Source organism: Plectropomus leopardus, chromosome 7 (genome assembly GCF_008729295.1).
Source record: "Plectropomus leopardus isolate mb chromosome 7, YSFRI_Pleo_2.0, whole genome shotgun sequence".
In the NCBI taxonomy this organism is placed as follows: domain Eukaryota; kingdom Metazoa; phylum Chordata; class Actinopteri; order Perciformes; family Serranidae; genus Plectropomus; species Plectropomus leopardus.
In genome coordinates this window covers 7,777,171-7,787,959 of record NC_056469.1, presented here as the reverse complement: position 1 = coordinate 7,787,959, position 10,789 = coordinate 7,777,171, and the positions used below count along the sequence as shown (strand labels likewise).

Below are 10,789 nucleotides of genomic sequence, written 5' to 3'. Positions count from 1 at the left end.
GAAGACTGATGGAGACCGAGTTGGGGAGAGTGCAGGGAGGAAGGAAGGAGGAAGAGGAGGAGGAAGAAGAGAGGATGAGGACCGGCCGATATCCGCCCTCAAAGTGACGCGGTGGCGTTATGCTCCCCGGCTTTTCTAGTGATGGTGCAGGCAAGGTACCCCCCTCCTCCTCCCCTCCTCTCCTCACCACTACCCTCCACCCCTCCCGACCTCTCCATCTCTGGACGCAAGTGTGTGCTTGGGAAGGGGGGGGGGGTGCAGAGAGGTGATGCTGTACTATAAGGTAGTTTAAAGGGGGGAGAGGAGAAGGGGGAGCGGTCCTGAGTTTGCAGGAGTGTGTGTGTGCGTGTGTTTGTGAGTGAGTGTGAGAGAGTTGGGCTCTCCCAGCAGCTGTGAGGAGAGGGGAAAACGGGCCGGCCTGGTCACATGGAGACTTTCCCTCACCCCGCCGCATAATGAATTGCTCCAAAACGGTCAAGAGACACAAAGGGCCAGGCGACCTTCCCATCCCCAAAATCCAATTTGTCAAGGGCAGAGAAAAGAGGGAGCAGAATCAAAGGTCCACAGCGACCATTAATCCTCAGCATGTGGCTTTGTCCGGCAGACAGTTCCGATATTTTAACTGACAAATCCACTGTATAATTTATCCATAAATCCTCACCCTTTTCCATTCTTCCCTTTCAAGCCGGCTTTTGGAAATCAGCGGCTACTTTAAATCTACTTGGTTGCCATTCTTTGGGGTTTATAGACTTCAAAGCGCTTTCTTCTGCCTCCTCCTTTGTTTCCTCAGTTGAACAAAAGAGCAGGAAAGTTTAGAGGACTTGTTAACTTCTATTGACTCTCGGCGTGTGCCGGGTTGAGATCAGGCAGGTACTGAAAAGGAACCAGCAGCAGGAAGAGAGGAGGAAAAAAACATCAGCATCTTCCCAACGCACACACACTTGTGGTTTTCTTGTCTCGTCGTCTTCTCTCAACACGTATACGCTGCTGCATTATTAATGTGCGAAAGTGAGATGGAAATACTCAAGTAATTTAATGATTTTTTTTGTTAATAATTAGTGCTTTTGTATTATACGATAGTTCACTTTTAGGTATGAAATTATTGAAATATTAATTTCTATTTCTTTAGTTGCTACTTTTTTTAAAAATGTGACAGAAATGCAGCAACACAACAACTGGACAAGTGACGAAATCACATGTAGCAATTTTTTTAAAATTAAAGTTTAATAAAATATTTTGCATCATATTCTCATTTTAAATCCATAATCATTCCCAAAGTCCAAAAGTAACTATGACAGATATTATTGTGATGACATCATTTATTCAAAGTGTTTGTTTAATTTATTGACTTGAGTGTCTTGAGTGTTTTAAGTGTCTTGATTGACTGATTGACTGATTGATTGATTGATTGGTTGATTGGCTGATTGATTGATAATATCAAAATAAAAAAATATAAAGTTCAGTCCTCTGAAAACCATGCATCTATCTATAATTGGGTTCATGTAGCCTAATTGAAAAGTAGGTGGATTTTCTCAGATGGATCATTTAATCCTTCCCTACTTTATAAACAAATAAATAATTGTCATATGGATTCAGAAAAATATATATGTTTTATCTTAAAGAAAACCACATCTCTCTGATGGCTGCTGGTCTGGTTTCAGGAGCTAGTTGGGAAATATTTTTCAGCCTGTTGTGGACTGACAAGTAGATATGTCTGACATGTGCTCAATGCTTTAATTATGGCCTTTGTCTTAGGGTGAGGGTGGGTGGGACTGATCTTGTGGCATTATTTTATTTTATTTTATTTTACTTATCTTGAAAAATGCAAAGTCAGTGTTATTCCTGTGTTCAATAAATAAAGGTTTTTTTCAATTTTTAAAAAGAGTCAGACGCTTGATTTTTACATAAAAGCAAAAATAATAAGTCGAATGCAACATTTGGTCCAGAACACAGTCTGCCCAATTATAACCAAATTCATATTATCATGTATGTGATATGATATAATATCTGCACATTACTTCAGAACACATGACTCTAATGACTAAAGGATCCAAACACCTTAAACACTTGGTTCACTTGTTGGTCACTAATGGCATGAAATGGTGAAATGTATTGTGCTCTGTGCAGCAGGTTGTTTAAGGTAAATGGAGCCTTTTGATGTTGAGCTGATGAGCAGAGAAGAAGAACAAGAACCTATGGGCGATCATTTCAGACCATGAACATGTTGACCTCTGACCTGTCCACTGAGGACAAATAGCTTTGTGATGCCCCAAAAAAATCTCCAGGATAAGACTATTTATCAAACAATTAACTAACAAATAGTATAAAATGGAAAAAAGTCCAAAGATTATTAATGTTATATCCCAATGCAACATCTAAGACTGTATGAAGTAAAGACAGAAACACAATCTGCAGTTTAAATCAATGCATTCATTAATTTCAGCAGTGTGAAATTAGACTTTCAATGTAGCTGGTATACAATAAAATGTTGTAAATAAACTAACAGACATTAATCTCTCTCTCTCTCTCTCTCTCTCTCTCTCTCTCTCTGCAGGCACCCTGTGTTGCTCCTCTCCCCCTCTCTCTCTCTCCTCCCTGCGCTCCTCCGCAGTCACTAAAAGTACCCGAACGACACGCGAACAATCTCATCAATGGGCGCAATGTTTGCGCCTGGCTGTGCGGAGGGGTTATTTATTAACGCCTCGCCATTTGCGGCTGGTTCCCATCCACCCCTGCGCCTCCTTTAACTTCTCCACAGTGAAATTAATTATTCTCCGAGGAGGGAGGGAGGGGAGAAAAGGGGAGAAGACGTTTCTCTTTCTGTTTGCGGAGAAGTCGATGGGGTGAATCTCGGCTCCACTGTGCGCGCAGCAGTCAAAGGACTCGGTGTCAGAGTGAAAACAGTGTTGGGAGCAAATGGGATGGAAAATTAAATGAAATTAAATGGCTTGACCGGCAGTATTGTTCCTCCTCCTTTTTTTAAAATAAAGAAAAAGACATTAATTACATGGTCGGATCTTTATTCTGGGACAATATTGCGGAGTCCATCAACAGCATTCCGCCAGTGCGCTCCTCTTAAACGAACTCTTTAATAAACGTAAATAACGAGCTGAGAAGAATCGGAGTTGGGTGAGAGGAGGGAGACGTTTTTATGAGGGCCTTTGCGTGCCTCTTGCCAGCCTTTTTTTTAAAGGATTTTAACTGTTTAAACGGTGGGGCTCTGATTGAACTGGTTGGCCATTAATGAGCCATGAATATAGAGGAACAACCTGTCTGCAAAGCAACGCGGTAAATACAGAGAGCAATGCCCCACCAGGGATCTCCATTCATGCGCCCTGACTATACTTGAGGGGTGCCAAGGGTTCACCACCACCTCTCCTGGACTGGTTTCAATGGCCTACCATTTAAGACCCCTCTGAGCTCGGAAGAAAACACATTTTTTATGTCGACCCATAAACTTTGTTTGGGGGTCTATTCAGGAGAGCGCAATCATTGTCCCACTTAGCAATGTGGCCTATTTCTCACAGATTCCCACGTCTTAGAAATGACTGTCTAAATCCATTTATTTCTCCACATGTAAGCAGGCACATTTATTTGGTCACACATATTTTAATTTAAAAAAAAGAAGAAGAAGAAAAAAGACAACTTAAATCCTGGTGCTTTTGGCTTTTTGGACAGGTTGAACTCTGCAGCAAAAAAGCATTATTCCTTTCAGCTCTCAAAGAAAAAGAAAAGCTTTAAGCTATAAAGGTGTTTTACTTTCTGAGAAACCTGGGGAAAGACGCAAGCTGCTCCAAGGGCAGACCAGCTGCCATGATGCGGGTGGGACATTAGCGACGCGTTTGAATAGTAATTATGCTTGTATGGGACTCCCACCAGATGACATGATTGGGATTTTAACCCAGACTAATATTCAAAATCGCATTAGAGAAGGGCCGAATAAACGGCACCTGATTCAATGCTGTTCATGCGTGATTTCATTCAGAATCTCTCCTTTTTTCCCCCTCGAAGTGGGCTGTACCGTTTCGGTATTCAAAGTCTCTACAAAGTTTTTGCGCCGGAGCCTTTTTTTTTCAGGCCGCATTTCCCTGACTTAAACTCACTTTGTCTCGCATGAGGAGATTCGGATAAAAAGCGTGTGAAGTTGCGTGAATTGATATGTTTCGGTGTACCTTATAAATTCATACCTTTTCTCACTCGAGCGCCTCAGAAAGAAAGTGTCACTCAGGCCGATTCTCTCTGCTGTCCAACGCATTTAGCGGAAGATCTATTTGAGAAGTTCATTCCTAGGCAAATGTATGCAGGCAGGGCTGCGCATGAATGGAGCAGCGTGTCAGCCGACCCTAATTGGGATTTAGCCACCCAAAGCATATGCACAAAGTGACAGAAAATCGCAGGTTTCAAAGAGAGTCACAACTTTTGCCCTTCTTGGTGAATGTAAGGAGCAGTTTCCCTCGGCTCGGAGTAAAACTGCATTTTTCTTATGGGATGGAGGTTCGTGACCCGGTTGGCTCTACGGTGTGTTTGTGGAAACTCAAAGTGTGAGCAAAACAACTATAAAGGCAAAGAGCAGACTTGAAGACGCGTAACCTTTACTGGCCTATATGTTCGAGTGAGGCCAGATGTTTTAGCAGAAGTCATGGTTATTGTGTGAACAAACATCGGGATCATTTTATCTATTTTTTTCCCTTTCCATGTCTTTTTTGGACCTTAAAAATCTAGAAATTTTAAATAGTTATAATTACCGGCATTATTATTGTTGTTGTTGTTATTCTTCTTATTACTAGTAATAATAATAATAATGCTACTAGTAGTAGTAGTAGTAATAATAACAATGCCGGTAATTATAATAATAAGACGTGTTAAATATTTTTGAAATAATATTTTAAAAACTGCATTATATTTTTAGGGAATGCATTTTGACAAATTGCTTTTGTCTACAAAAGCGGGTTGGTGTATGCAGTTTTGCACTTTTTATTAATTTATTTATTCATCGATTTTTGTTTTATTTTTTTATTTTTTATGACAAGACACCATTCATCTTTTGCAGTGCGTCTGGTTTCCACTCTGTAGACGAAGCACCATGGAGAGCTCCACACACATGCACACATACAGACGCACTTGCCTCTTAATGATAAACCGCGTCCCATTATATTGATGAGAAGTGCATTTATCTCGCTGAATTGAAGCCTAAATATAGGATATACGCCGATTTATATACATACATCGTTCGGGTTGGATGCACATTAATAATTCGCTGTAACAAAAATGTAATCTAATGATATGACCGTCTCGCGCTCCTCATTATATCTCCGACTGACAGTTCTGGGTTCAAACTAATTGTCTCCTGCGTGTTCGGGTGGGATGAGCTTGTGGAAATGATGTAAGGGAGAAATATTGTTTGTTTCAACGTGATGTCGGTGCAAAATAATCGTAAATCATGTATTAAGCGATTATATAATACAGTAAAATGCTGATTAGAGGCGCAATGGCTTTAACAATGCTTACGGTAATTCATTGCTCATTTTCATTAAATTGTTAATTCAAGTCTAACTTCATAAAAATGTAATTTTCCTCAAATTTTGCAAATGTATTAAATAATCTTGAGAAGGAAATGCTGATTTTGCTGTACATTTGAAATTCCAAGTTCCAATGGAAATAGTGTTAAGCCCACACATCCCGTCTTTAATGTTGTCTAATAACATTTGAAGCAATAAACATTAACATGTGCAATATTCCCTATTACACTGATCAGTCACATCTTAAAAAGCAAAATATTTTAGTATTCTACTTATGTATTCCGCTATTAAATAATATGAATATATTTTTCATTATAATAATAATGCCAAAGTTATGTTATTGCTGACATAATATCACTGGTCCTGTACCTCTTTTGTTGCAGTTTCTTTCTGAGGATTGGTGTGTTGCATGTCTCTGCTCTAAGCCCCTGAGCAGGACACTGAGTGTGTTTGGCATCTGCGAGCCAGATCCAATCGCTCCCAATCAGCAGCAGGAGGAAAAGGTGTGGATGTGGATGGAATGAGGACAGAAAACGGCTGTGTGTTGTCACTTCGCTGCAGGACAGAATTTGACTGATGGATTCCTCAGCCCTGCAGAAAGTGTCAGGGCGACCGCCTCGACCCTCAGGTGACTGTCTTTCTCTCTGTTTTTGCTACTTCCATTTCCCTTTTTTCACTCTTTATCCTCTTATGCCAACACTATCAAAATAAGCAACATCTCCCTCGGTTGAGCAAAATTTACCAGCATTTCATGAGAATAGTATTGATGGCATTTTGTGTCATTATAAGGCAATTCAAACAGAAACACTGAAAAAGACATCAAATCAAAATAAAGACAAGGTTATTCAATGCTGATAGCTTTATTTGCGGCAAGTAGAAAAACAGGGGGAGTGTAAGGCACACAAAACTTTAGAGACCACGTTGCTAGTAAGGCATATTTAAAGCCTACGAGGTGAAGGTTTCACTCTGTGGCAAAGGGTCATTCATGGTCTTCTTGTCCAGGGCAAAGGGTAAAGGTCAGTGCCCAGACATGGGCTTTGGTCAGTGCAAAGCTCAGAGGGGCGTGGAGGTTTAAGGGTGAAAGGGGGTCACTTGGGAATTCATGCTGCTCATTCCTCGTCAGAGTCATCGGCTGCACCGGAGATGGTGTAGGTTTGTTCATGGTGGTCCGTCTCCAGCACATCGTTGTCCTCATTTTTAACAGTTCTGTAGGGGAGAAAAGAAAATGCAGACAGCTGAAGTAACCGGGAGATGCTTGTGGGACTTCTGGACCTTTCTACCTAAGTCTTTTATAAAACAGGTTGTGACACTTAAAGGTATTCGTTCTTGATCAAGGTCATATCTGTATTTATTTTCTGAGCTAGTGCTACAATATAAAGAAGGTATGTTTGAAAGAAACAAAAAAGATACCTGATGGTACCTTTACCTAATGAGCACCGTCCGCCTCTCCGTCAGCTCCACAGCCTGCCCCGCGTAGGGCTCGTAGGGCTCGTAGGGCTGATTGTTGTCATCATATCCATTGGATCCATATCTCATCCCAGCACCGCTGATGTCACCCATTCCTCCACCAACCTTCCCCTTTCCACCAACGCCTGCAAGTGCAACATCTTCACCCACACCCTCAGTTCCTCTGCTGCCTCCGATTCCGCCAGCAGGTCCCATTCCGTGATCTTTACCTTCATCCCGAACTATGCCTCCCATAGTTCCATCACCTGTTCCGCCAAGTCCTCCACTGAACCCTGTGCCAGTGCTGCTCATACCACCTGAACCTGCCGTGTCACCGCCTGCACCCATTCCAACACCATCCAGGCCAATGTCACCCTTGCCTCCGGTGCCGAATCCCAAATTTCCACCCACACCTCCAGCACCAGTGCCAAGGCCTGCAGCACCAGTGCCCAGTCCTCCAGCACCAGTTCCCAAGCCTCCAGCACTAGCACCAGCTCCTCCAGCACCCAGTCCACCAGAACTGGCTCCCATACCACTGATTCCTCCAGCACCCACTCCTACACCCCCAGCTCCCAATCCATGACCAGCCCCACCTGCTCTACCAGCAGCACCCTTCTTGTCGTCCAGACCTCCAGCACCCATTCTTCCACCCATTCCTCCAGCTCCACTGCCTAGACCCGTGCCCATACCTCCTGTACCTATGCCCCCACCCATTCCTACTCCACTGCCCATGCCTCCAACACCTCCACCACTACCTCCCATCATCCCGCCACCCATTCCACCAACACCACCCATGCCTCCCCCACTAAAACTCATCCCACCACCAATGGCACTCATGCTACAGCTGGCAAGAGACAGGGTTTGCATCATGCCGGCAAGCCTTAGATCCTCTCCTTCAATAAGTTTTCTGTAACAAAAAGACAAATATTAAAAACAGACCACTTTTTTCCCCCACATTTATGTATATATTAAAAGTTTATTTCATTGCGCTAAATAAGTTTTTAAGTTATTCTCCTTCACCTGTATGTTGTAATCTCAATCTCCAGAGCCATCTTGACATTCAGGAGCTCCTGGTACTCACGCAGGTGCAGCGCAATTCTCTCCTTGGTGGATTTCAGCTCAAGCTGCAGGGCTTCAATCCGAGCCTATCAGGTTAACAGAGCCATAAAATTATTGTATGAATGAGTTATTTTGCTTGCTTTGTGTTTGCACGCATGAAACTCAGCATATGTGTTCACAGTTGACTCTGGTGTGACCAGGTGTGCAACCATGGACATGAGCATCTCTTTACCTGCAGGTCTTCCAGTTCCTTCTTGTGCCTTTCTTGTGCCTCTCGGATATGGGCTTCCAGAGCTTCATTCCTGCTCTTCAGGGAATCTAAGTCACGGTCTTTGCTTTGGATCTGGACATATTTTTATATCATTATTGTCATGATAACCATTCAATATCAGTTGTCAACCAAGCTTAATGTATTCACTTTTGATACTCACATCTTTTTTGGCGCCTGCTATTTCATCTCTAAAGCCTCGAACCTTATCCACGTGTCTTGACGTCTTACTAGTCAGATCTTCAAACTTGTTTTTATACCATGAATCCATCTCCTAAAAATAAGGGATGAAAAATTCATATGAATTTAATCCAGAACACATAGAAATTAACTTCAAACGTGCTGATCTGTGATTATTTTTACCTGGAGATTTTTGGCTGCGATGTCGTCATACTGGCTTTGGATTTGCTTCATAGCGGCTGCGAGGTCAGGCAGGGCGAATGCACTCTGAGCTGAGGCGTGAGCTGCATAGATCTGCTTCATGAGCTCCTCAATTTCCTGGAAAAAAAAAAGAAATCTCTAGTAATCATGAAAATGAAAGGCAAACTTAATACGTAATTCTTACGTGAAGATGTTATCCACCTGTTGATGGACTCGTTTTAGGAATTCAATTTCAACTTCCAGCTGCTCCAGTTTCTTTTCCAAGGCAATGCGTGAGGACGTGGCTTTGTCAACATCCTGAAGAACACACACCGTGATTATCAATTGGTTTTGTGAGTGTAAAGTTATTTGACGATATCGGCTAATTAAATGTAACCTACTGGACGGAAGGCTTCAATCTCTAACTCAGCTTTCCTCCTCTGCTCCACCGCCTCCTCATATTTGATTTTGATTGCCTCTAGTTGAGCAGCTGTGGACTCCTTAGCCGCCAAGGCAATGTCCTGAAAACCAAGAAGCCAGAAATAATATGGCCGTCTTTTAGATTTGGAGGTGTGTGCAAGAGTGTGTGCAAAATGTAGATCAGCCACTTTTGCATTTTAACTTCATTCCTTTGTGGACTTGTGTGTGTGTGTGTGTGTGTGTGTGTGTGTGTGTGTGTGTGTGTGTGTCTGCAAATGCACAATCAAGCCATCTCATCTGTGAATAAAACATAGGCGATGACAGCTGTACTCCATGACACCTTAATACACTGAGGCACCTCTCCATTTGCCTGCCAGAAATAAGCCTGTTACCAGGTAAGGAACCTTGAAAACACCAAGTTGACGTCTTGTATCATTGCTTGGATGGATCCTCTACAGCTCAGTGAGGTGTAAACCTCGCCAGAAACAAAGAATTCAGTCTTTATGCTCTATTGAGCATCTGAAATGTAAAAAAAGAAACAGATGTAAGGCACAGCTTGGAGAATTCTTGCTCACCCGCTGAACTCTCATCTGGTCTGCAATCTTTTTCAGCTCCCTCAGCTGTTCCTCATATAGAAGGCGCAGCCCTGTTGGGCTCTCAAAGCGGTTCTGGTAGGCCTGGATCTCTGCTTCCAGTAGCTTGTTCTGCTGCTCAAGTGATCGGACCTAGAGCACAAGAAAATTATTTAAAGTGCGTCTGAACCAGACACTACAATATGTTTCCTGTCCTTTGTGCTCAAGGAACTATGAGTAATATGCTCCCATTTCTCAACGAGAGACTTGTAAGTTAGGCTTGATAATAATATTTATCAGCCCAAATGAAAAAAAAAAAATGTGGTTAGTTTGAAGGCCGCTTTACCTTGTTAATGTATATAGCGAGACGGTCATTTAGGACTATCATCTCTTGTCTTTCAGTCGTGCGTGTGTTAAGGAAGTCTTGGTTTTCAGCTGCAGCCACATCCAGATCCATAGGAGGTTCTCCACTTGGTCCGACACAGACCATGGCTCCTGCACTCACGCTGAAAAGTCAACCATGAGCCAAAGACAAGGGAAGGGGAAATGGCATGAGAAAATATGAATGTTTCATGGAATAAAAAGTACTCTAAAATAAATTAAGAAAGACCTTCTATTCACATAAGGTAAGAAATCTTGACACCAACAAATAATAATCTAGAGCTGTCCTGCGCATAAACCCAACACCTGTCCATAGACACTGGAGGACCCAGAGCTTACCCTGCTCCAACCATACGAGTCCTGCGAGCAGCTGAACCGGTCCTTCGCCCCACTGACTCCACACGCATACTGCCAGTCCCAGATCTGCAGGGGTAGCCGGCAGAAGCATGACGGGCATCTCTCCTGGTGGGGGATGGACTGGACACCCTGACCTGGTAGGACGAGCTGCTGCTGTCCTCAAAGTGACGGCGGTAAGACGAGATCCTCTCTGGGCTGCGGCTCATGTTGGCGGCAGCGACTGTGTTTCCTCTGGTTCTCTGAAGGGAGATGAAAGAAATACTCGAGCAGGGCCCGTCTGTGGTTTACTGCACTTCGCGGCACCTTGTTTGCACTCCCTGATTGTCAGGCCAGTCTCAGGTTTTATACCTCCAATTGCTGGCCAAACCCCAGCTCTGTCAATGACAGCCCAGTTTATGAGCCAACAC

General features: G+C 43.0%; 1 protein-coding gene across 1 annotated transcript; it reads right to left on the bottom strand.

Moving 5' to 3' along the window:
• Positions 1-6,628: 6,628 nt before the first annotated feature.
• zgc:172323 (uncharacterized protein LOC564165 homolog) lies at positions 6,629-10,588 on the bottom strand. The gene is made up of 11 exons (XM_042490181.1): positions 10,365-10,588; positions 9,991-10,150; positions 9,648-9,797; positions 9,054-9,173; positions 8,875-8,970; positions 8,656-8,790; positions 8,456-8,566; positions 8,257-8,367; positions 7,986-8,110; positions 6,946-7,872; positions 6,629-6,725 (listed from the first exon to the last, which is right to left on the bottom strand). Exons 1-11 carry the CDS (start codon positions 10,586-10,588, stop codon positions 6,629-6,631), a joined length of 2,256 nt encoding a protein of 751 aa, XP_042346115.1.
• Positions 10,589-10,789: the final 201 nt, after the last annotated feature.

What these genes read in the sequence shown, in the direction of transcription:
- zgc:172323 (XM_042490181.1), bottom strand. Translation starts at nt 10,588, where the DNA reads ATGAGCCGCAGCCCAGAGAGGATCTCGTCTTACCGCCGTCACTTTGAG. An exon ending in TCGCTATATACATTAACAAG is followed by an intron (nt 9,798 to 9,990) that starts GTAAAGCGGCCT and finishes CTTGTGCTCTAG; the next exon opens with GTCCGATCACTTGAGCAGCA. An exon ending in AGGCGGACGGTGCTCATTAG is followed by an intron (nt 6,726 to 6,945) that starts GTAAAGGTACCA and finishes TCTCCCCTACAG; the next exon opens with AACTGTTAAAAATGAGGACA.